We start from the raw sequence: 26,563 nt of genomic DNA on the forward strand, positions 1-26,563 counted from the left end.
TTGCGACCACACTCTCAACAACCTTCGCCACAAAACGAAGGTTGGAGACCGGACGATAATTTACCAACATTGCCGGGTCCAGGGTCCGGGTCCAGGCCTCTTGAGAAGAGGCCTCACCACCGCCTCTTTCAAGGCGGCAGGAAAGACACCCTCACCCAACGAAGCATTTATAATCCCCTGGAACCAGCCTCGTGTCACCTCCCGAGAAGCCAGCACTAACCAGGAGGGACACGGGTCCAATAAACAAGTGGTCGCGTTCAGTCTACCCAGAATCCTGTCCACATCCTCAGGGGTCACAGGATCAAACTCATCCCAGATAACATTCTCAAGACCTGCCCCTGTCCCTCCTCCTGAGACTACCCAGTCGGAGTCCAGATCTTCCCGAATCTGAGTGATTTTGTCATACAGATATTGAACAAAATCCTCGGCTCTACCCTCCAACATTTATTGAAATGGCAAAGTACTTCAAAATGGGAGGCTTGCATCATAAAGTGGATAAGAATGGATGAAGGACTAAATAGGACTATTTTTGGACATGTTATGGCTTTTCCCCCAACTACTGCTCTCTTGGTGTTCACAAATCATGGCAATAATGGTTCTCACCACTGGACTGCAAGTTGCCCTCCTTGGGCTATATAATAAGTGCATTAGTCTTACATGGAAAACTTAACTCTAAGGTTGACTAGGTTAGAACTATAAACACTATAAATCTGGTTTGGGCTGTATAGGGATCATATGCTTGAAATTAAAGGGAATTGTTTATGCTGACTACTGGATATCTCCTTCATTCTATCTAACTTGTATTTATTATTTCCAATCTCCTACCACATTTTCATTTATCATTAGGTATAGCATGTCAGAAACTCTCATGGACCAGGATTCTACAAAGCTGCAAGCAGAGGTGGAGCGTCTAGCAGCTGAGCTGCAGGAGGCAATCCAAGAGAATGTCCAGGCAGCCCAGTATGGGCTAGCTGTGCTGGAGGAGAATGAGGAGCTCAAGCAGCGCTGTGGAGATCTGGAAGGTCAACTAGAGGTCCTACGTGTAGAATTGGCCTGCATGAAGGAGGTACATATACCTATACACTTAGTGAACAATTTCCCTGCTCTGCCTTGAATTTTTAATATGACCTAGGCTGGGCAGTGAGGATGCTGTTTCTTACAATGTCTTCCATCTTCTTTTTTGCCTTAGGCTTTGGCAGAATCTCATAGCAGCCATAAACGAGCAGCAGTTGATGGGGAGAACCGGGAAGAGTCTCTACTCAGGGAATCGGCTTCCAAAGAAGCCCATCTGACTCAAACCATTGAGGAGTTCCAAAGTGAAGTGAAATTCCTGAAATCCCAGCTTGACAATACAGGGGTGGAAAATGAGCGGCTTAATGTAGCTCTGCGAGACTTAAGGAAGGTAATTTGGGCAAGGCCTGATTAAGGAGGGATATGCTTAGAAGTCTCAGAATAAAGTAAATCATATAAAGTTAAGTGCATTCATATTAAGCAAATGACTATGTTCTGATACTCTTAGCCAAGAAGGAAAAAATTGAAATATGGACACAAGTTTGAAAGTATTATAGCTGAGGATCTCATTACTGCACAGCTGGTTCTGTTTTTATTTGTCTTGAAGTTTGACCAGTTACTGTCCAAGTGCTTTAGAATTTCTGCTGCCATAAGACTTGGATAGTCTACTTTTCATTTTTAAACTGGACCTTAATTGCTCCATTTGGGTTTCCAGGATTTATAAATATACTAGTGTAATGTCCTGTTTATTTAGGAAAAAGTGATGAAACCATCTCTCTCCGCTCCTTTTCAGACTTAAAACTGGGGAACAGTGTGGGAGAAATAATTCAAGCATTTAAATTTTCACTTGAGAGATTCTCTTAAGAACAGAAAAAAATGTAATAACAATTTTCCTACAGAAAACACCTCTGGAAGGAGGCCATGTTAATTTAGTCTCATATCACAAGAATCTGAAATATATTTTATCCATACAATTGTACTGTGGTTTCCATCTGCATGATTCAAAGTAGCGGTGGGTGGTAATTCTGGAGATACTTCTGGTGTCTCAAAAGTGCGATGCAGCAGACTATTTCTGGCTCTTTTTCAGTCTTGGAGCTGGAGTTAGTTCTGGGTCCAGTGCGGCATTTCTGAGATACTCAAAAGGTCTGTGTAGCCACAAGTTGGAGATAAGCATTTGGCTTTCTGTTGGGAAATTAATATTCATGTGTCTACTTACCGTATTTTTTGGAGTATAAGACACTCCAGACTATAAGATGCCCCTACCTTTTTGGGGGAGGAAAACAAGAAAAAAAAATCTGCCTCTGCTTCCCAGCAATTTGCCTCCGTGCAGCAAAACAGCAAACAGCCCGTTTCAGTTTCAGCACAGTCTGATTAGCACAAGCAGCTGATTGTCTGTTGGATTGGCCTCCCGAGGATCAGCTGTTTCAGGCTGCAGGGATTGCCATAGCTTATTGTCACCTCTGTTTTCAGCCTCCGCGCGCCCCATTCTCTGCTTGTTCCGGGCAGCGGGGATCAGAATGGGGTGGGGGGAGTGCGTCTTATACTCTGAAAAATACAGTAATTCTTTCTTGAGAGTTAATTCAGCAATAACTCTATTCTGTGAACTGGGGGAGGGGGTTACTTTTCCAATCATGTTAGCCTATGCTCCTTCTCTTCCATCCCTTAGGGAATAATGCTTTTTGCCCCTTTTCAGAGACCAATCAAATATGCTAGTGTATTTGCTGTTTGTATTCCTTTCTTTTGCATGCTTCTCTTATAAAGAACAAGACTTCCCAGTGCTAGGTTCTGTATAATTAGGTCCAGTTTAGAATGCTGAATTTATTTTTAAGGGAAGCTTTTTATTCTACGTAAATGAATAGCAATGTTGTTGGTTTGCGCTCCAGGCTTGGTGATTTGGTTGCAAACGTTTCATCCCCATTTGAGGAGACATCTTCAGTGCACTTAGGATTGTGCTTGTCTGGGAGAGCACTGGCCTTTAAGTACCTTTCTGAGTCCTGGTCTGATTTCAGGTTGTGTGATTGGCTGTCTGTAGTTGCTGAGTCATAGTCCTTGGTTTTAGGTACCGTTTGTGTGATGTAAATTAGTACTGGTGTTGTTGTTCGGATGTCTTCTGATGATGTCATGGTCTGGTTTCGGGTTGAATTGATCGGCTGCATGTGATGTGGTCCGATTTCTTGTGATTTTTCAAGTTATAACTTTGTTTGCAGTATGGTTGTTTGTTGGTCTTTAAATGCTGCTTTTGTTGTGATCCAGCCTACATAGTTAATATTAAATGCAAAACAGTTCCAAAAAAACAAACCGATTTTATTAAAACGGCTCAGAATTAACTCATTCTCATCTTATTCGAAATTAAACGAAAGCAAAGTTCTCAAAACACCTTCAGTTTATTATTATTATTATTATTTATTGAATTTATATCCCGCCCTTCTCCCCGAAGGGACTCAGGGCAGTGAACAGCCAAAAATTAAAATAACATACAATATAAAAGTTAAGATAACTAAAAATAAATTAACTTAATCGGCCTCCCAATTTAAAACCCCAAGCTATACAATTAAAAAACTAACCCATAAAACCTATTCAGTCCAGGCCTGCTTGCTGAAATAAAAACGTCTTCAGGACCTTACGGAAAGTGCGGAGATCTGGGATCAGCCGTATTCCGGGAGGTAGCTCGTTCCAGAGGGCGGGTGCTCCCACAGAGAAGGCTCTCCCCCTGGGGACCGCCAGCCGACATTGCTTGACCAACGGCACCCTGAGGAGACCCTCTCTGTGAGAGCGTATTGGCCAGTGGGAGGTTATCGGTAGCAGAAGGCGGTCTCGTAAATACCCTGGCCCTAAGCCATGGAGCGCTTTAAAGGTGAGAACCAACACCTTGAAGCGCACCCGGAAGACCACCGGGAGCCAGTGCAGCTCGCGCAGGAGAGGTGTTGTATGGGAGCGCCATGTCGCTCCCGTAATCACCCGCACGGCCGCATTCTGGACCAGTTGGAGCCTCCGGGTGCTCCTCAAGGGGAGCCCCATGTAGAGAGCGTTGCAGTAGTCCAGGCGAGAAGTGACGAGAGCATGAGTGACTGTGCATAAGGAATCCCGACTCGGAAAGGGGCACAATTGGCGTATCAGGCAAACCTGATAAAAAGCCCCCCTGGCCACGGCCGTCATGTGCTCTTCTAAAGACAGCCATGTGTTCAGGAGGACGCCCAAGTTGCGAGCCCCCTCTGTGGGGGTCAATGACTCGACCCCAATAGCCAGCGATGGCACCAGCTGGCTATATCGGGATGCCGGCATCCACAGCCACTCGGTCTTGGAAGGGTTGAGTCAAAGCCTGTTCCTCCCCATCCAGACCCGCATGGCCTCCCGACACTGGGACATCACTTCAAGGGCATCGTTGGCGTGGTTTGGGGTGGAGATGTACAGCTGAGTGTCATCAGCGTACAGATGGCACCGCACCCCAAATCCACGGATGATCTCACCCAGCGGCTTCACATAAATGTTGAACAGGAGTGGCGAGAGGACCGACCCTTGTGGCACCCCACAAACAAGGCGCCTTGAGGTCGACCTCTGCCAACACAGACTGCGACCGGTCGGAGAGATAGGAGGAGAACCACCGCAACACGGTGCGTCCCACCCCCAATCCCTCCAGCCAGTGCAGCATGATACCATGGTCGATGGTATCAAAAGCCGCTGAGAGATCTAATAGGACCAGAACAGAGGAGCAACCCCTGTCCCGAGCCCTCCAGAGATCATCAACCAACGCGACCAATGCCGTTTCCGTGCTGTACCGAGGCCTGAAGCCGGACTGGCACGGGTCTAGATAGACAGTTTCATCCAGGTACTGCGGGAGCTGTTGCGCAACCACACTCTCAACAACCTTCGCAATAAAGCGAAGGTTGGAGACAGGACGGTAGTTAACCATAACAGCCGGGTCCAGAGAAGGCTTCTTAAGGAGGGGCCTCACCACCGCCTCTTTCAAGACAGGCGGCAGGAAACCCTCCCACAGAGAAGCATTTATAATCCTCTGGAGCCAGCTTCACGTAACCTCCCAGGTAGCCAGTACCAGCCAGGAGGGACATGGGTCCAGTAAACATGTTGCGTTTAACCTCCCCAGAATCCTGTCCACGTCCTCAGGAGTCACAGGATCGAACTTGTCCCAGATAACATTCTCAAGACCCGCCTCAGCCAGCCCGCCGGAATCTACCCAGTCAGAGTCCAGGCCTTCCCGAATCTGAGCGATTTTATCGTGCAGATACTGTGCAAAATCCTCAGCCTGCCCTTGCAAGGGGTCCTCCCGCGCTCCCTGAAGGTCCTTATCTCTGATCTTGGGATAATTAGGCAAACTGCCAAAGGCTTTTCTTGGCAACAGTTCAGGAACAGAAGATGCTGACAAGAAAGAAATACATCCAAACACGAAGCAAATCTCTCAACGGTTGTTTTCCGGCAAAGAGGCCAAGAACCGTTGCTGGTCTTTTAAGCCTTATGGGAGGGACCAATCATCTCTTGGCCCTACTCCTGAGTTGTCCTCTCTGCTTTAGCTATTCCTGCCTTCTGGCAGCTCTTCTCATACATGCACTAGGAATAGGCTCCTCCTGTTTCTCTGCCCTCTACTGTCAGCCTCTAGAGGCTCCGAAGTCCACGCATCACTCCCCGATGGCCTCGGCCCCATCTCTGCCTCTGACGCAGAGCCCTCATTGGGCCTTCCCCAGCCTCCAGGACTGGCCCATGTTCTTCCTCAGCCTCATCACTGTCTGACTCCGCTGCCAGCTCCACAGGCTGCTGGCGGACCACAACAGCTTTCAGGATCGTGGTTGATGTTCTTTTGTTCTAAGTGATGGGTAGATTGGGCTGATGTCAATGTGCATTGATTTATTGGTGGAAAACCAGGCTTCTAGAAATTCCCTTTCTCTCTTTTTCACCTGGGTTACAACTGTGGTCCCAGTTAGATTGAATTTGTGTCAATTGTGGGAACGAAATGTTTGCAACCAAATCACCAAGCTCGGAGCTCAAACCAACAACATAACTACCAACCCGAGCTACTAATATTCAAATGAATAGCAATAGCACTTAGACTTATATACTGCTTCATAGTGCCCTTCAGCCCTCTCTAAGCGGTTTATGGAGTCAATAAGCATATTGCCCCCAACAATCTGGATCCTCATTTTACCAACCTTAGAAGGCTGGAAGGCTGAGTCAACCTTGAGCCACTCAGGATCGAACTCCTGGAGTGAGCATTGAGTTAGCCCTGCAGTACTGCATTCTAACCACTGTACCACCACTGCTCTTGTAAACATAATGGGCAGCCTTAAATTGCTTTTGGTGTTAGTTCTGTTTTTGTTTTAGGAAAGGAATAACTTTACCATACCCTTCTCATAATTCCTTTCCAGGAGTGCCAGACTCTGGAGTCTGAAAAAAATCAATTGCGTGAGGAGATGAAACAAGCTAAGTCACGGGAACTTTGTCAGTTGCAGGATTGTGGAGAGCTTGAGGAAGAAAATATTTCCCTGCAGAAACAGGTCTCCATCCTCCGGGGAAATCAGGTATAGCGATGTCCACAATGTGGATACTTGGCATTAACCTCATCTGTATGTATGCATGTACCTTTCATTGAATCTATCTGTTATGATAGATCTACTGTTGATTTGATATAAAACAGGTTATTCGATGCTTAATTCCTATATTCTAAGGATGCTATTCAGATGTCTACAACTGTGTGCTAAGTATGCAATTTCATTAGCAATATTATCCTTGTCCTGCGCTAGCATATAATTGGAGAGAGAGAGAGAGCTGACTCAGACATTTTTCTGTGCATGGAGAGTATCTGTTTTCATACAAGATGAGATTTGGAAGAAATTAATATAGGGAGAAGGTTGAGTGGAAATAAATAGTGGATCCTTTTGCAGAAGCAAGGGCCTCTTGAATTTTTAACTGGTCACTTCATATCCTGCTCTTCTAGCTTTCATCCTCATTGCATAGTTTACCTGTTGTTCCCTGGGCCTCCATGAGTAAGAAATGCCTCAGTTAGTTCTTTACTTGAATAGTGTACAAGACATGGAGAAGGTGTAAATCAACCTTCTCCAGCCTCTGCAATCCAAGTGTGTGGAAACTACAATTCCTAAATGCCACAGTGGTTAGAAATTTTAGGAGTTGTAATCCCTATAGTTTAGTGAATAATTGTATATTGGTGGGTGGGGTGGGAGATAAATTTCCCTTTTCTTTAAGAGTATTGGTGGTTTTGGAAGATTTATTCTCTACTGCAGCACCCGCCTGGTAGAACCTTCTCCCTCTAGGAAAAGTGAGATTAGATCCATCTCTCTCCACATTCTGCAAATCCCCAAAATACTATGTTATCAAGCCTGAGGGGATCAGAAAGATTTTGCAATGGCTCTCTTACTGCAGTTAATATCATCTTCTCCTCTTTTGATTGCTTTCCTATAGTTATTTTTAACTGATTATTTTTATGTGCTTTTTTTTTTTTTAATTAAGTGGTGTATGCTGTGCAGAGTCACTTTCATGTGAGATGGATAGCTATAAAAATGTGATAAATAAAATCCCTTTATATCTAATGCAATTATGTTCTAACTGGCAAATTCCAGGTATGTACACTTCAGCTTCTACAATTCTCAGTAATGTTCATGCTGGCTGGGGAATTTTGGAAGCTGCTCCACGTATCAGGAAGGCGTCATGACAGAAATTTGCCTTAAGAGCTGTTGGTGTAGTTGGATATGACAAAAATTCTTAACAAAAGAATTTTTAACAAAAAAATTCTGGAGAATGCTTCTTAACTGCAAAGGGTCAAAGCTCCTGAAAGTTTCTATGTATATGAAGACAAGGTGTTAACATTATTCAGAGCATTAAGAAATTAACATTTTCAGAAAGCATTCTGAAAAATCTAACTCCTCCCTCATTAAAAACTGCAAATAGATACAGTTTTAGCAGACTAGTTCATTCTTTCCCAACTTGTTTTCTGAACTTTTCTTCAGTTAATGTTTACCTGCTTCCATTTCTTATTCATTTGTATCTAGATTTATGATACAGTTACTTAAAGTAATCTTTATAGTTTTCCAATAATACAGAAATTCCTACAATGTTTATCAACATTGTAGACAATTGTAGACAATTTAAAACAATTATGATTGTTTTTAGAAAATAGAAAGTTTTTTCCTTGTGTAGGTCATAGAATAAATTTTTTCAAGACCCAAACCTATCCATTAATGCACTTTTATTAAAGTTTTAAAAATGTAACCTTATCTTCCTCATCCACATTCTAAGTTAAACTTTGACTAGTGTAAGGTCACTGAGTTCAGATACTTTGTTCTGCTACTAATGGGTCAGGCAGTGAATTCCTTGAGAAAGAATTATACAAGAGGTGCTGCAAACAAATGTTTGACATTTTTTAAATGGAGTAAGACCTTAGTAGCAGATTTTAAGAACAGTGTTATTGGCCCAGAAAAAAAGGCATATGCTATCCATCTTACTATCAAGAGTGACCTAATCTAATTGTGTATGAATGAAAAGAGATATAGACTTTACAGTGTGAAGTGGAATGCAGTTGCGGTGCCAGTACTAAGTCCCTGTTTCATCCTAAGGTGGAATTTGAGAGTGTCAAGCGTGCCCTAAGGTGCCATGAGGAAGAGCTCATGTTGGCTGGTTCCCAGCTACAAGAACTGGGTCGTCTTCGGGATTTGGCCGAACAGCAACTTCAGGAGGCCCTTGAGACTGTCCAGGCTGAGCGTGAGCAGAAGCAGGAACTGCGGCGGGAGCTAGCCGTCTATGCTGGGGGCCGTCATGATTCTCTGAACAGCTTGCAGACCAACCTGGAGGAGCTCAGCCACAGCCACACCACAGAGTGTGAAGAGCAAGACAGTGGTTTTGCCAGTGGTAGCAACATAGGGGGCCTGACATCCACACCTCACAGCTTTCAGCCTGCACCTGGTCTTGTTGCAGACCTCTTCAGTGAACTTAGCTTGGCAGAGATTCACAAGCTACAGCAGCAACTCCAACAGGTATGATAATCAAAGCTTTGGTTAGGGGTGGGGAACGGGGACTTGATAGAGTAATGATTTGCAGCACTGATTGTATTCTTATTGAACAGAAGTGAGCAGATTTGTTTCAATTGCCAAGAAATTACTGATGACCAGGGTGGATAAAAATCAATGATTTTTTTTTTAAAAAAATCAAAAAAATCAGATTTTTTTGATTTAAGTTGGATTTTTTTGATTTTTATCGAATTTATTTTAATAAAAAACTTTTGGGGTAAAAATCTATCGTAAGATAGTTTTCTATTTAAGATACATAAATAATTTAGTTTATTCAGCATGAAATGGAGCTTAGTTATGTAGCATGAGGCTGTATATTCTGCAACACCGGGACTATCGGTGAGTCAACAGTGGGTCAAAGGAGTAGCAGAGATGACAGTTGCTCTTTAAAAATTATGATTTAAATCGAGTTGATTTAAATCAAACCTTTTTACTAGTGATTTAAATCATGATTTAAATCAACTCGATTTAAATCAAATCCACCCTGCTGATGACCAACAGTGTTCATTCAGATATACCACTTCAAATGAATTAAAAACAAAGGTGAGTGGTCAGGTTATTGTAGAATAAATTAGGATAATACAGAGAAAATTCTAGCCAAGCTGTTCTGAGATCTGGCAGATTTGAATATTAAGGCTTTTTCATTTTGATGTGATTCTCAAAACACCCTGATATCTCAAAATCCATCCCAATAAAACTCTAGTGTAGGCATGGAGTTTCTGGGAACATACAAAACTGTTATCTGATCATGTGTCCTTTAATGAAGGGTTGAGATGTTGGGAAAACACATCTTTCCTACAGGACTGTTGTCGCTGCAAATGAACTTTTTGGTTTTTGATCTCCCTGGTTGCAGCCCTGAAGATTAACTCCAGTATCTGATAATATCATTTAGAAGTATAGGTAGTCCTCAACTTATAACCATTTGTTCAAAGTTATGATAGTGCTGAATAAATGGATTTATTACTTGTGCCTGAAATTATGGCCATTGGCAGCACCCCCTACAGTCACGTGATCAAAATATAGGTGCTTGACAGCCCATCTGCACTTACAATTACATCTCCTCCCATTATGGCCTTCTGACTACCTTGCACCCTTCCTTGAAGGATGGCAAGCAACTGCAAAACCACACAGCTCTGGGGCTGCTTGCCATGCCTTGTGAAGCCTCGGTTGCTGCAGCCCATAGAAGCAAGCTGCTTATATGGGCTGCAGTTCATACAAGCAAGCACCTACCTGCCTTCTCTCCCAGTTCCTCACAACAATCTTTCACCTTTTGTGACCAGCCACTGAAGCAGAAGCGCCTTGCTGCCTTTGCTATCTCCAGTTTGAATCTGCAGTTGCCATGCTACCCTGGGCCCTCCTGCTTCTCTGTTGAATGCTTCCCATATGTAGCTCCCCAGCTGGCATCACCAGGCCACAGTGTCCGTAAAGCGCCAACACCCATGAAGCGCCAGGAAGCATTTATTTGTCCAGCTGCCTTCTCTCCCAGTTCCCTGAACTGACCTTTTGCTTTTGTACCAAGCTACCGAAGCAGAACCACCTTGCTGCCTTGGTTCTCTTTTTTGAGACCCAGGTTCTCCAGTGAACCTTTCCTGCACGTGGCTCCCTGAGCCTTCAAAACACTGCTGTCTTGGGAAGGACAGAGCGGCATTCCAAAGGCTATACTATCTCAGGAAATGAATGAATGCTGGCTGGAGTCAGCTGGGACAGGCTGAGGCAGTTGGGGCTTCATGGAGCGCAGCAAGCAACCCCACAAGGCAGGATGCATGGCAGCCAAAGGGCAGAGATGGTGGGGAGATGGGCAGGTGAGCGGCAGTCCCTTACCTTTCTGAGGCTCAGGGCTTGGGATGAAGAGGAAACAGTCTGGAATGGCTTAGATTGGGGTGGGTACTCACCAGGGGTGGGTTCTAAATTTTTTTACTACTGATTCTGTGGGTGTGGTTTATTTTTGTGGGCATGGCTTGAAGGTCATGTGACTGGGTGGGCGTGGCTAGCTGGTCATGTGACCGAGTGGCCATGGCTATTTGTATAGGGACTACTCAGAGAGCTGAAAAAAGTCATTTCTGACAGGTCCTCACACTTTTGACTGGTCCTCACACTTATGACCATCCTCACATTTATGCCCGTGCAGCATTCTTAACAACCATGTCACTCATTTCACAACTGCTTCTCTTCACCGTGATGATAAGATAGGGCAAAAAACGTAAAATGTGAGGACAGTCGTAAATTCGAGGACTGGTCAAAAGTGCGAGGACCAGTCAAAAATAACTTTTTCAGCCCTCTGAGTAGTCCATATGCACAAAAGGACTACCCAGAGGGCTGAAAAAAGTGATTTCTGACAGGTCCTCGCACTTTTGACCAGAGATGCGCACCAGAGATACGCACGATACCAGACCTCCGGACTTTTCGTCAGGCCCTGGAAACACATCTATTTCATCTAGCCGGGCTGGCTTGATCCCATCCTTTCGGTTTTAATTTGTAATTGGTTTTAACTGGGTTGTTTTACATTGAGGGCCAAAATTATTTAATGTCTTTTAAACTGCTTTTAAATTTTGTATGTTGTGTTTTATCTTGGCTGTTCACCGCCCTGAGTCCTGTTGGAGAAGGGCGGTATATAAATAAAATATAAAATAAAATAAAATAAAATAAAATAAAATAAAATAAAATAAAATAAAATAATAAAATAATAAAATAAAATGAAATAAAATAAAATAAAATGAAATAAAATAAAATAAAATAAAATAAAATAAAATAAAATAAAATAAAATAAAATAAAATAAAATAAATAAAATAAAATAAAATAAAATAAAATAAAATAAAATAAAATAAAATAAAATTTTGACCGGTCTTCGCACTTATGACTGGTCATCATTTATGCCCATTGTAGCATTCTTAACAACCATGTCACTCATTTCACAACTGCTTCTCTTCACCATGGTGACAAGATAGGGCAAAAACGTAAAATGTGAGGACAGTCGTAAGTTCGAGGACTGGTCAAAAATGCGAGGACCAGTCAAAAATAACTTTTTCAGCCCTCTGAGTAGTCCATATGCATAAAAGGATACAGCAATAGAGAGGGATGAAGGAAGGGAAGGGAAATTAGAGTAGGAGTGAGGGTAAGAGGGAGGAAGAGAGGAAGAGAAAGAGAAAGGAAGAAGAAGTAGGGAGGAGAGGAAGAGGGGAGAAGAAGGGAAAGTAAGAAGGAAAGAAAAGAGAGAGGTGGTAGGTTTGAGGAGAAAGATTGCTGTACAATAAAAAAGATGAAAGGGAAGAAAGCCAACCCCAAACAAATATAAAGATATTAAGATAAAGAATGAATTGTTAAACTTTAAAGAATAAAAGAGAACAAACATGAATAAATAGCAATAATTAGAAACACACATACAAATATACAATGTATTTCCTTTGAACAGAATATTTGGCTGGTTCACAAATTTAAACAGTGTTTAGTCATTTCAATTAAATTTACAATTTCTATATTTCCTTTTTGCCATATTTATTCCTCATCTATTTTTTTTTAAAAAAACAATATTACCCTTCATCCTCATCTCTAATCTTAATCAAATTCAATTTTTCCCTTCTATTCTATATTATACCTCTTCCCATTGTCATCTATTTTTATATCCATCCTCACATTGGTTAATTATGTAATATTACAGTTGTTTAATACAAATTCAACATTTTAATATAAATCAATTAGTTATATAACTATCTTTTTTGTATATTAATCAATATGAACATGAATATTCCAATTATTTCCATGCAATCCAATTTCTTACAAATCAATTAATTATATTTACCAATAATAATAAACCAAATAATTTTCCCCATATATTCCTCCAAACCACAACTTAACCATTTCTGCTTTCAACACAATATACAATTAATAGTATCTCAATTATTACAATTCCCTAGTTAAATAGAGCTTTTTTCTTTTGTGTTTTAAAATCTTGAACCCTCCTCTTTTGCCCTAAATTTCCCATTGTTTGCAGTTTTGCACCTATCTTTTTTGGTGAGAAAAAAAAATCTCTCTCTGCCTCATTTTGTCACATTGCAGCAAAGACCCTGCTTTACTTTCAGTTTCGTTTTTTCAGCATAGCTAGGGGAAAAAATCTGCTCCAGCACTCTGCAGCTAGCAACAGAGCCCTGCCCAAAACAGCTGAGAGCAAATCAGCTGAGAGTCGGGAGGCTGATTTAATCAACTTGTGCTAATTAACCGATGCTGAAGCTGTTAGGGGCTGTTTTTTCTATTTTTGCAGGCACCGGTCTACTCATTTGCTTTCTTTTAACATTGATCAGCTGTAGGGTGGCCTTTTGAAGCCCCGCGGCAAGAGTTTAAACAGTTTTTTTCCCTCTAGCCATCAGCTGGGACTCGGGAAGCAGCAATAGATCGAGAGGGGGCAGGGTAAGCGGACAGCGACTGGGCCGGGAACCGGTTCGGAGGCGTGGCCAGCCAATCTTATTACCGATTCTCCAAACTATTAAAATTTGTTACTACCGGTTCTTGCGATCCGGTGTAAACCGGGAGCAACCCACCACTGGTACTCACTTAATGACCCACAATCAGAAGTGCCTGGATTGTCATTGTAAGTCAGTGCAGTCATGTGACATCTCGTTTTATGACTGCACTGACTTACAACAGCAGTCGTGCTCCCAATTGTGTTGTAAGTTGAGGACTACCTGTACAGGCAAAGAATACAGAAGTTAATGTGCAATTAGCGGGTTGCAATGAGACTAAAACAATTAAGTCCTGTAATGTTAAATCTAACTCATCAAAGCTTAACATATCACAGAACTCCTGTCTGGAGACTGAAGGCCAGAAGAGCCAATTAAAGGCTAGAGATACTTAAAACGTTTTAATCAGGGAGTTACAGATGAAAATGACACTTTGGTACCACGAATTGGCACTCTGTGCAAGAAGTGATTCTGATTGTGAGCTTTTCAGATGTTAGTAATTACCTTTTCTTGGACTATATAATGCAATTTTTTAGATTTAGGCGCATCACTATCAACTGTAGAGCTACCTACTTTGTTTAGTTCACGTTTGCCTGATTGGGCTGCTTGACTACCTTGTGCCAAATATTCACCTTGTGAAACAGGTTCTTGAAAGATGGTTTACACTTCCTCCTCTGCTGAGTATGTTTCTCCCCACTTTCTCCCCATTTAATAGTATACCTAGTTTAACAAAGAATACTGTCAGGGAGTTTATTTCCAGCTCACTATGGCATCCCTATCTTTGTCTTTGAGTGAAAATTAATCTGTGGTGGCATATCAAGGTCTGAAGCTCAGCGCTTTTCTGTCTGAGTCAAACACTGGTTCTGGGAAACCCAGATGGAAATTTGGCAGGACAGTTAAGGAGATGGGAGATCCTCTCCTTCCCATCTCAAGATGGGTCAGAGCTTAAAGACAGAAGAAAACAGCCTTGGTCTCAATGAAATCAAGAGAGCATTTGGTAGTTATGTATTTTAATTTACCACATTTAAATATCCTCCCAACAAAGTAAGCCTGAAGTTCAGAGCCTTTCCCTGTCCCTGTTACCACCTGCTGTGGAGCTTAACATCAATCTTATTTTAATTTTTTTTTTTTAAATTTGATTTATATGCCGCCCTTCTCCGGAGACTCAGGGCGGCTTACAATGCGCTAAGCAATAGCCTTCATCCTTTTGTATATTTATACAAAGTCAGCTTATTGCCCCCACAACTGGGTCCTCAATTTACCTACCTTAGAAAGGATGGAAGGCTGAGTCAACCTTGAGCCTGGTGAGATTCGAACCCGCAGTAATTGCAGGCAGCTGGTCTTAATAACAGGGTGCTTTAGACCACTGTACTAGCAAGGCTCCTTGGTACTTTTGGGACTTAGCATTTGAAAGAAACCAGTGACATTCCAAACAAAAAAAACTTTTTGAGCAAATTTGAGCTAATCTGGGATTCAGAATATGGAGAGATTGCCTCTCCCCTCTGCAGTCATATATTGCATTAAGGCACAATGTGGTTTGTTTTATGCTATCTTGCTTTAGTCTGCCGTGCCTCGTGGCGCGGCAGACTAAAGCACTGTTATTAACAGTTATTAACATCAGCTGCCTGTAATTACTGCAAGTTCAAATCTCACCAGGCTCAAGGTTGACTCAGCCTTCCATCCTTTCTAAGGTAGGTAAAATGAGGACCCAGATTGTGCGGGCAATAAGATGACTTAGTATAAAAATATACAAAAGTATGAAGGCTATTGCTTAACGCATTGTAAGCCGCCCTGAGTCTCCGGAGAAGGGCGGCATATAAATTAAATTAAAAAAAAAAATGTGTTGCATGAAACCAGTTATTGTAGTTTGTTAAACCAGTGTTCATGGTCTGCTGTGATGAATCTAGCCAGTGTTTCTTATTGAATAAATTATTTTTAACACATAATATCTTTAACGCATAGTATAATATGTAAATCCAATTTAACATCTTACCATAGGAAATTATGTCCTTATCTTTTCTTTGTTCCCATAGGTAGAAAAAGAAAAAGCTTCACTAGCTTCAGATCTGCAGGATCTCAAAAAACAGCTGACGAGGACTAAGGAGATCTTGGCCCAACAGCAGTTGTGCAACAGCCGTCAAGTAGATCAGCTTCCAGCCCCAGAGGCTAAGCCTAGTGCTAATAACGGTGGAGATAGCCTGTCACCCAATAATAGGGAATGCTACCGTGAGGAGCTGGACAGGGCCCAACTGGCAATCCGGCAGGAGAGAGAGGCAGCTGCCCACTTAGAAGCTGAGTTGAGAGTTGCTAGACGGATTACCAGAGAGTGTCAGTCACGGCTGGCTGAGACTCAGGAGGAGCTCCTTATTTTTTCTGAGGAGATGGCAGCTCTCTACCATCACATCTGTGCCTGCCACAACATAACCCCTCACCGTGTAGTATTGGACTATTACAGGGAGGGCCGTGGTGTTCAAAGTGTGTGCAGGAGGCATTCCTCCAGAAAACATATGTTCACAGAAATAGAGACAACTAGCAGTGGAGACAGATCACCAGCCAGTAGCCCTGGCTCCCCGTGTGGTTTGGAACCTCTTTATGTCACTAATCTGACAGAGATCTTGAAAGAGCAGTTGGGACATCTGGAGGTGGCACTGTCCATTGCACATCAACAGAGCCCAATGGGGCACAGAGCTGAACTGGAACGTGATAAAGAAGTTCTGGTAGAAGAGGTGCTGAAACTGAAGTCCATGTTGAGCACAAAGCGTGAACAGGTTGCTACACTGCGCACAGTGCTTAAGGCGAACAAGCAGGTAAGTGCAGGAAGTCCTAGTTGCAGTACAGATCTGCCGTGGGCTAGCAGAATGGAAAGTGGTCCTGAGAGTCAGGTTTGGGAGCATCCAGTCCCATGCTCTTTAACATCTGTATAAAGCCACTGGGAGAAATCATCTGACAGACAGGTATGGCACTGAACATACCCAGCTTTACATGGCAAATTTAGATTATAGGCCAGGGATTGGCAAACATTTTCTGTAAAGGGCAAGATCCCAATCCTTTTCCACCTCTGTAGGTACAGTTAGCAGTTCTGCAGACTAAAGTCTGTGCTAGCCATCGGACAAGGTTGATCTACGAAGGAGGCTGCCAAACCACATTGGCTGAGACCCTTAGCTAGTAGGCCATATGAAAACAGGCAGCAGGTTGGATTTGGCTCATGAGCTGTAGTTTCTTGACCCTTGCTCTAGGTCATCCCTTCATCCCCATCACTAAACATACAGGTAATCCTCAGTTTATGACCATTTATCGTATGACCACTCAAAGTTATGATGGCACTGAAAAAAGTGACTTACAATTGATTCTCACATGACCATTGCACCATCACCACAGTCACATGGTCAAAATTTGGGTGCTTGGGAAGAGTTCCAGGTTCCAGAATCATGTGATCACCATTTGCAATCTTCCCAAGAGCTTCCAACAAGCAGTCAGTGGGGGAAGCCAAGTTTGTTTAATGGCTATGTGATCTGCTTAACAATTGCAGCAAAAAAGGTCATAAAATTGGCCATGATTTACTTAACTGCATCGTTTAGCAGAGAAAGTTCTGGTCCCAATTGTGGTCATAAGTCGAGGACTACCTATAATTCACCTGTTTTGGAAAGAGTTAAACCATTATAAAAAATAGCTCCCAAAACCTCTGCAACCAGTTTAATAAGTTCCATGGTCTATGGCAGGGCTGTCAAACTCCTGGCCCATGGGCCAGATGTGTCACACTGGCCATGCCCATGCCCGGTTTAGCGAAGGGGGAAAAAGTCCATATACCGTACGTGACGATGCAAGTTTGACACCCCTGGTCTATGGTATTGAAAACTGCTGAAAGATCCAGAAAGGCTGAGAGAAAAACACTATCCTCATCCAGTCCTGATATAAGGAATCCAGGAGAGCAAACAATACTGTTTCCATCCTATACCTGGTCTTAAACAGAAACTAAAAAGGTTACAGATAATCTAATGTTTCTTGGGTGCTACATAATTGGTCCACTACCACCATCTAAGCAACCTTCCCTTTTTGAAGGGAATTTTGCTCAAAAATTATCTAAGACCATTGAATCCAAGACTGGCCTTTTCAAACAAGGATGCACCACAGCCTCTCTCAAGACTGTTGACAACTCCCTTTCCTATAAAAAGGAACTGACAGTCACACTCCAGAATCAGTGAGGATCCAAGCTACAAGTGGCAAAGTACTGTCTAGATAGCGCTCTATCCATTTCTCAGATTTTACAGGCCAAAAATGATCCCAGATGATTCAGCAAGTCAGAGTATTGGTCACCAACAAAGATTGCTCGTGAGGAATCAAAGGTTTGGTGAATATAAGTTATTATTTTTTTCAACAAAACATTATTGGTCACAGTGGCCAAGCAGAACACGATATTGATTTCTCCAAAGGGGGATGTGTAACCTTAAGCAAGGCAGGCAGATGGTAGGCTACAAATGGAATATGAGAGCAGTGAAAAAGCTTAGCCTCTAGTGTGGGCCCAAACATGAGCACATACCCATGCTCATTTAGATTCGCTTTTCATCTTTTTCTACTGGTGCTCCAGGCATCATTTCTAGCTTTTCCTTTCCCTAAGAGCCTCCATCAACCATGGCACCAAACAAGATCAAACTCCAGGGAAAGACAGCTCAAATGACTTCAAATACTCATCTTGCCTCTTGTTCCCAGAAATACACCAAACTGTTTTCCAGGGAGCTGCAAAAATCCTCTGGAAGCAATTGGATCCATTGGGCAACTGATACAATAACCCCCCCGTTACATGGAGGTTTAGATCAGGGTATGATCAGACCATGGCAATAGGGTAATGGGAATCACAACTCCAGATTCCATGACATTTAGTCAGAAACAAACATGAGGTTCAAGGTGTGATCATCTAATGTGTCAAGCCAGGGATGTGTTGTCATCTTGTGAATTCTTGTGTGTTGTGTTGCTCCAAGTTTAATATTGTACATTAGCTGTCTTCGGATTTTAATTATTTTTGTATTGCAGATGTTTTTTCTTACTGGATGTTTTATATTTGTTTTTGTATTGTGATGATATAGAAATTTAATAAATAAAAACAGAAAAACTAGATCCTTATCTCTCATTATATTATGACTTTTAAAAGGTTTTGATACAGACCTTCCCTGATATTTTATGAAATAAATTTAAACAAAAGAACAATATAACTCCTCTAAAGGGCTAAATAAGGATCAAATGGAAGTCATCAGAAAACCAAAAGGAAAGAAGTTAAATGGGTTTATTCAGGAAAGTCACAATAAAGCTATGTCCATGGCTATAGGACGTAGGATGCTAGTTACAGTTTTGGGCCTTCAAATATTGATGCCATAAAAAGCATGTCAGTCTGTCCAGACCTTAAGAAAATGCATTCCTTAGCTTCCATCAGTTGTGTCAATACAATTTGGATGGTAATCATGATAATTGTGTATCTCCTTTTTTATTTGGAAGCTGTCTGCTGCATCTCCCAATATCTCCTCCCATCCTCTTGTGCTTGCTGAGCCCTTCTGTTGCATTTTACTGTTGAAATTCATGAGGTCTTCCCATTTTCAAATATACTAGGTTGTATCTGGAGTACAGACATGTCTTTTCCTGCCTATTTTTAAAGCCAGCAAAAGCCAGAATGAATGCTTCCAAGCGTATAACTGTAGAAATGGGCAGTCAATTATTTTCTGGGAAAATAATTATGCAGATGTTGTCCAATCTGCTAATCTAGCAGCGCAGTTGCCCCTCAAGGAGTTATTAACAGACTGAGCTTCCCAGGAAAACTTCATACACCCATGGTTGGAGTGGCATTTGCAGGGTGATCTAGAAGATTTGGGGAAGCATTCAGCTTCTAGGTTTTCTATAAATGATGCAAATGAAGGAGGATATTTGTGTATCATGTGAATGTGTGCAACCTTTCTTTGCAGACAGCAGAGGCAGCCCTCTCAAATCTCAAAGGACAGTTCGAAGGTGAAAAGGTGCTGGTGTCAGAGACCATGATCAAGTTGCGTCATGAGCTCAAGGCCTTGAAGGAGGATGCTGCTACTTTCTCTTCCCTACGTGCCATGTTTGCTAGCAGGTTAGAAGCAGGGTCTGCTCAGTGAGGCAAGAAATTAGCCTGTTTTGGAGTAAAGAGTCAAATAGGATTGGATCAGTTCTTCCATAGCTACCATTGTTCTATAATGTAGTGCAAGGATAGGGTGACTGCGAACTACACGGAACAGCCAGTAGCTTTGCTGGATTTCGTTCTTTATTGACTACGAAAACTCAGCACTGAATTTTCATGGTAAACTGCTGTGAAAGAATCTTTAGTTTCTGAATACAGGGTTAAGAGGAAAATTGAGAAACAAAAATAATGGTAGCATGTGTCAAAAACTAGTAATGAATTTTATATAAAGTTAATTTCAGAAATATTTTGGAAATGATTCATTTTTCTTAGGTTGCATCTTTTTATCTTTTCCAAATACTTTGTTTAATACTACAGTGAGATTAGCATTTTAAATATTTAAATATTTATTTTTGCCACTTATTTATTTAACATCAATGTGCATTTCTTTTCTGCTCTAGTGTGTTTTACCCAGGTTTTTTTCTGGCTATGCCTGTGCACTCCTTGATAGAGTACACAAGACTACCAAAAGCAACAAGGGCCATTTAAGCCTTTGAAATGGTACAGCAGAAGGAACTAAAGTATATACTTTAAAAATGCACAAGATACTGAGACATGAAAACATAAAAGATTACATAATCTGTTATGAGGAGCGGCCAACTTTTTAGCAGCCTTATCTTGAAAACCATGTTCTAGCTCTCTGGCTTCTGAAACTTTATCGAGCATGAAATTTCTAAATATGCCTTTAAACTATTGTACATCTTTTCTTCCTTGATATAAAACAATCTGAGATGTACCATATTTCAAATGAGATTTCATGCTGTTTCTGGCACTTGAAGGGCCACTGGATATTAGCCTTGCAAGGAATCATTTCTCAACATATACCTGAACCTATTGCCTTCATTTTCTGTCCCCAGGTGTGATCAGTATGTGAGCCAACTAGACGAGATGCAACGGCAACTGGAAGCTGCAGAGGATGAAAAGAAGACTCTAAATTCCTTGTTGCGCATGGCGATCCAGCAGAAGCTGGCACTCACACATCGACTGGAGGCTCTTGAACACCCAGTGGAAGAGTTGCGGAGCAATAGGAGGATACTCAGAGCAGCAAAGAGTAGTGCGGTAAGAATAAAAGGGACAACTGAGAGATGATGGAGGAACAAAAATCACCCAATTCTTAAGTTTGCAATAGATGTAACACGATTCACCTGGACAGGCTGTGATGGACAGCGTTCCACAGCCCTACATACTCATCTCTCTTTTTTGTTCTTGAATGTAGTATGTAGGTCTGTGGCGCCAGGCAATGTTTGTGTAGAGTTGAGCTGAGCTGTGTTCATACCAAATCTAATTTGCAAATCTGCTTCTATGCACACTTTCTGTTCATTAGTTAAATGTACAAATATCAACTGACTTAAATGCCTAAATTTTAGTGGACTGTAGCAATCTCATTATTTTGCAGAAATAGGAGCTATGGGCAAATTATAAAAATTATGACCCTGGGAGGAGCAGATGCAAATTGTTATTGTAGATGAAGCCACTCAGCAAAGCACAAAAATTATTTTGTCTGCGTGCTTGAGCATTTCTGAAATGCTACTTATTTTTTAACAAAATATTTCCCACAAGCAAAAGATGATGTTTTTAAGAAATAAAAGGCACACAGGATTTATAAGAATCAAGTCAAGTAGTCATAAGCATAAGTGTACCATAAGTACAGTGACCATATTTTCTTGGAAAAAATAAAGGACAAATCTGAAAAAAGGTCAAATCTGAGAGAGGTCGTAAAGATTTTTTAAGATGTGTTTATTTTTTTAAAAAGGGAGTAAAATTATATTTTTTATAATAATTTCATTATCAGCACATTTTTCTGTTATCACTAGGATATTGATTAGCTGAGCAGTTCTTATGTCACAGAATTCATGACAATATATACAAGAGCCAAATTTGTATTGCTATCACAGGTTGGAGGACTGGGATGTTACAGATAAAAATGTTTCTTAAAACCAAAACTGCATGCACAGATAAAACTGCAACTGCATGTTCAAGAATTGGTCACATGGTCTTAAGCAAGCCTCCACATCTAACCTCCTTAATATAGGATACTAATCTTGGCCTATTTAAATGTTAAATAAATGTCACGCAATATGGCAATTAAATCCATGCCATGATCAGCATAAAACTAGAAAATTGATGAGATTATATGGATCCTCCTGATCTTTTTTTCTTCTCCCCAATTCTTCTCCTCCTCCTTTCAGAGATGAGAGTAATGGGATTCGGTACAGGATTTCTTGATTATTCGGGATGCTCTGTGATGACAGGACTGCAATTCTCTTGGGTAACCAAAAACACTCAGTACCAGCAACCTGCAGCCACTCAGGAAGGAAACTGGATAAGGAGACTCTAGCCCGAACATATGTCTTAATTCCACCCTCTTCCTCCTTTTCCTTACTGCCTTAAGAAATCCCAAAGATATACTTTTTCTCTAAATATTTCTCTAGAACCGTTTTGTAAAGCACCTGTAATACCTTTTTAAAGCTTTGCTCCAATAACAGTACTGTCAAGCTTGAATAAGGCTACACACTTAGTGTTAACTGGTTGAAAGAAATTGTGCAGGGATTGCTTTTTTCACTACCCCGTATTTCCTTTCCCCCCCACCCATTGACCCACCATTTATTCTGCTTATTTGTTTGCCACAGGTTTTACAGGTAATTTGAAACAGGTGTGCAATTAATGGACAGGTAACAATGAGATGTGTTGTCAGATGAAGATATACCTGGAAGAAATTCTGCAGCTTGGAGCTAGGCAAGCCCCTGGTTTCCCTTAAATAAATTATGTCCCCTGGTTTCTAATCTCTTTTTAACTAAAATCCAGGAAATAAACATTGCATAACATAAGGAATATCAAAACACTTTATAGTTCTAAATAGACATATGTATTTAACATACCAAAAAAAATTATCCTTCTTTACAGTTGCCCTGTAATTCTGTCCCAAGATAGTCTGAAGCCTTTTGCAGAGTCTTATCACCTGATCTTTGACATTTTTGTGCCTTTTCATCATTTGTTAATTCTATTCTTGATATATTTCCATTGTTCTAAAAACACCTACCCATCTCTGATAGTTTCATAATATATTTTTTCTCCCTCCCATTTTTTACTGACATAATGTGTATGGTATTTAAAGGGGAAGAGTGTTACTGAAATGAATGGGGGTCTATATTTCCTGAAATATTTTCTTAGTTTTTTCTGATCACAATGAACCAGAAATAGATAGTATTTATTTTTTGCAATATCTGAATGTCAGAAATGTCTCGGTAATATAGTTCAATTGGGAAAGTAATATACCATAGAATGGTCAATCACTAGTTTCCTGGGCAATTTTCTCTGTGCTAAGAAGATGCATATAATTACCCCTTCCCCCTTTGGCTTGGATGCAATTGTTTTTGAAAGCTATTTCAAGGATATTGTGCCAGGCACTGGAAGAAAGGCAGAGAAAGATATTTGAGGCTTTGTTTAATTATAATATTGCCAGAGAGAACAGCATTGTGTATGGTTGGGTGATGCCCCCTTCTGGTAAAAATTGATCAGTTGGGTAGTATAATATACTTATTTAAAGATGGGTTTTGATCCCTTCTTGACTATATACTTGATAACAAACATTGGTTTTATTGTTAAGTAATATTGTCTGAAATTTTCCTTCCCCTCTTAACTGAATGATATCTGGGAATTTGATAAAAGGAAGGGGGCTAAGAAATAAGAAAAAAAAATGACCATGCCTTTGGATTAAAAAAAATAGAATGTTAATATATAAAGCTTATTTTGTGTTTCTCAATAAAGTCCCTGTAGAATAGTATGCCTTCATCCCTCAATATGCAATAATAAAAGTATGTATTTTTAAAATTTAAGATTTAAAAATTAATTTGCATTATCTATTTTAGCTACTGTAAAGAAGAGCTTTTCATTGTTCCCTATATCATTCAAAACACATTGTCAGCAGACGGGGGAAAGTTATGCTTGATTCAGAGAGACAGAAAGCCATGGCTACTTTTGTCACATACTGTTTAATGCAGGAATTTTCAAACTGGTTCATGATATCCTGGGGATTTGTGAGCAAATCTGGGAGGGGTTGCAAAGTTTTTTCACCATGCACAGGAAAAGCTGGAGCCTATCAGACTATACTCCTTCTCTGCCTAGGTAAGCTAGTTTATCCATTCATTATCTGGCTGATTGTTTTGTTGCCACAGTGGGGGCAGGCCCTGGACATCTAAGATCTTGAGCCTACCCTGCCTAGTACTAAGGACCCCACATTTTAAAAATTTATTTAAATTTATTGACTGCCCAACTCCAGTAGACGCTGGGCTTCGCACAAAACTAAAAAGACATTAAAAAGCTAAAGATATTAAATTACATTTAGATGGTGATCATGACAGTAGATATAGAAAAGAGCTGAGCAAGGCTATTTTGAACTTTATTCTACATTGATGCCCAAAAGGGGAGTACTGTGAATCACAGATAGTCCAGGGTACTCAGCTGCTGCTCTGCTGATAGGGGAGGGAAAGAAAATGTGGCACTGGACAGGACAAACACAATTGGCTTGTCCAAGTAAAACCAGACCACATTCTGACAGAACTCCAGTTTTGCATGTGAAGAACTAATAGTTTGTATAAAGAATTGGCTGGTGCATAACCCCCCAATCTTTAGCTGCATTAGTTGTTGATACGCTTTTCTTTTTTCTCCTCATTTATAGGGGACTATATATACTGTATATTTATTCTGGGAAGTCATGGATATCACAAAGTTTAAAAACAACTGGCTTAGTAAAGTAGTCATTGACTACCAGCTGTGGAGAACTTGAACACTATCCATAAAGTCATAGCTAGTTTTAGTAAGGTCTATACACAAAGTTAGGGGAGGTAAGAGATGATCCTTTACTTCACTTAATGGGACTATGTGACAAATTTATGACCCTGAGCTCTGCCTTGGACTTGATCATTTTCCTCTTAAAAATAGCATTGATATGAAGCTGGGGCCATTTGGGTTAAAAATTTATGAACTATCATGTATATCTTCTAAAATTATTTATTCCTAAACTATAGTAGTTTTACTGAGCTATCCACACACAAATAAAGGAGGTATGTAAACAACTGCGTGGTTCTACTCCCTCCATAAAGGGAAACTGATAATACTGTAGCTTAATGAATAAGTATATATGTTCTTGCCAATGCTGGCTGTTGCTGAAGATGTGCTGATGGCAAGAAGTTAGTCTCTGTCATTAACAGTGGCAATGCCATATCCTTTGCACTGGCAAAAGCAATCCAGAGAAGGTACATGTGGAACAATGTGACACAAATGAAGGACTGTATATGGAACTGTGATGCTTCCAAAAAAGGTGCGATGGAATGCAGAAAGATACAAAAGCACTTGCCTACCTTTAATGTTTATATCACGTGAAGGGAAGAGCATGTAGAATAGATAGAACTGAGTGAAGATACTTGTCTGGCTGAGGTGGTGCCCCTTCCAAAGTCAAAAGTGCAGAATATATGCATTAACTATGATAACTGAAAATGGGAAATTCCACTATCATCACTTAAGAGGAGTGAAAGGATTGGGCATAAAAAGTACTGCCCTTTCATGTCACCTAAAAACTAGGTTTTTGCCTCAGAGATCAAACCAATACTCCCATCCAACATTGATTCTGAGAAAGATGGTTTAGAGGATCATAAGAATTAAAATGTTGGTGTAACTTTACAAAATCTGCATACAGTAATGTTCAGATGGAGTAAGTACAATTCAAGGAAAGGATAAGGTAAAAATTATTGATGTCCAGTTTAGGTCTGGCTGAGTCACTCATCTTTTCAGTTCTACTTCCAATGTTGCACCTCATGTTTTTCTCTCAGATATCTTCATTGAAGTGACACTATGAGGAAACAGTACATATTTAGGCTTTCATTGATTCTTTCTCCAAGATTTCAAAGAGCAGTAGTGATAAAGGGCTTTAGATGAGGCCCAAGAAAATTTAGAATTTGCTCCTCCTATCAATAAGAACAGTACAATTTGATTTCACTGCTTTTGTAATCTTTTGTCAGGGGAGGACAATCTTTTAGGTAAATAAAATAGTTTTATGACACAAGTCCTGATAAATAATGCAAACTAGTTTAACCATAATCTGTTATAGTTTACTGTGCTGTGTGAATTCAGGCCACTGTAATTCACTCAACAAACCATGTCTTTAGCTTTCATAATACAGAAGAATGACTTAAAAATTATCTTGGCCTCTAATTTGAAAGAATAAGCCAAACCCTGGTTAAGGACAATTCTGACAACGGGACTGAAAGGAACTGTTGGGTCATTTTTCCAGCCACTTTTAGGGCAATGGTCGACAGTTCAGCAGTATGCCAGAGGAAAAATGAACAAAAGTCGCAGGAAGGATCTGGCTGCATTATATTAACCATCCTTTAGTTAATCCAATATTATGGGTGAGCTATGAACTGGTCGCACAGGCTGACTGGATTTCTGGGCTAAAATACGGCTGGGTAGTTGTTTACTACTCAGATACGGCTACGGGGTTCCTGACCAAGCAGGAACAACCAAAGGAAGGGGAAACGCCAAGGTCTCCGCAACCACCATCCTCACCTTTCGCCGCTTTTCTTTACTATGTTTAAGACCCGACGCCTTAGACCGCGATCCCATACTATATATTCTTCTCCAGGAGAAAACGCCTCCCCTGAATCTCTGCTAATCGTTTTCCAATAGCCCAGCTGGGCTTAAGAGCGAGGAAAGACCGAATTCCAAGCAACGAGGACAAGCTGAGGCTACACTAGACAGAGGTGGGAGGTGGGGCAGCCCATCCGCGGCCACGGGCGTACGAGCGGGTCGGGGGCCTGGAGCTAGGCCCTTCCCTCTCGCGGGGCGGAGCGACCTCCCCCTGCCCAGCCTCTTGGCTGCCTTTTTCTTC

General features: G+C 41.1%; 1 protein-coding gene across 1 annotated transcript in view; it reads left to right on the forward strand.

The window, feature by feature from the left end:
• LOC139312942 (protein bicaudal D homolog 2-like) overlaps nucleotides 1-22,310 on the forward strand; it is a 37,224-nt gene extending 14,914 nt beyond the window's left edge. Inside the window, exons 2-9 of the mRNA XM_070938170.1 lie at nucleotides 847-1,066; nucleotides 1,190-1,402; nucleotides 6,387-6,539; nucleotides 8,589-9,005; nucleotides 15,524-16,297; nucleotides 19,439-19,590; nucleotides 20,535-20,736; nucleotides 21,867-22,310. Coding sequence (XP_070794271.1) covers nucleotides 854-1,066; nucleotides 1,190-1,402; nucleotides 6,387-6,539; nucleotides 8,589-9,005; nucleotides 15,524-16,297; nucleotides 19,439-19,590; nucleotides 20,535-20,736; nucleotides 21,867-21,872 — 2,130 coding nt within the window. The 5' untranslated portion in view covers nucleotides 847-853 and the 3' untranslated portion in view covers nucleotides 21,873-22,310. The remainder of the gene's footprint in view (nucleotides 1-846; nucleotides 1,067-1,189; nucleotides 1,403-6,386; nucleotides 6,540-8,588; nucleotides 9,006-15,523; nucleotides 16,298-19,438; nucleotides 19,591-20,534; nucleotides 20,737-21,866) is intronic.
• Nucleotides 22,311-26,563: the final 4,253 nt, after the last annotated feature.

Source organism: Pituophis catenifer, unplaced genomic scaffold (genome assembly GCF_029215685.1).
Source record: "Pituophis catenifer annectens isolate HBS135680 unplaced genomic scaffold, rPitCat1.0.hap2 SCAF_2, whole genome shotgun sequence".
NCBI lineage: Eukaryota > Metazoa > Chordata > Lepidosauria > Squamata > Colubridae > Pituophis > Pituophis catenifer.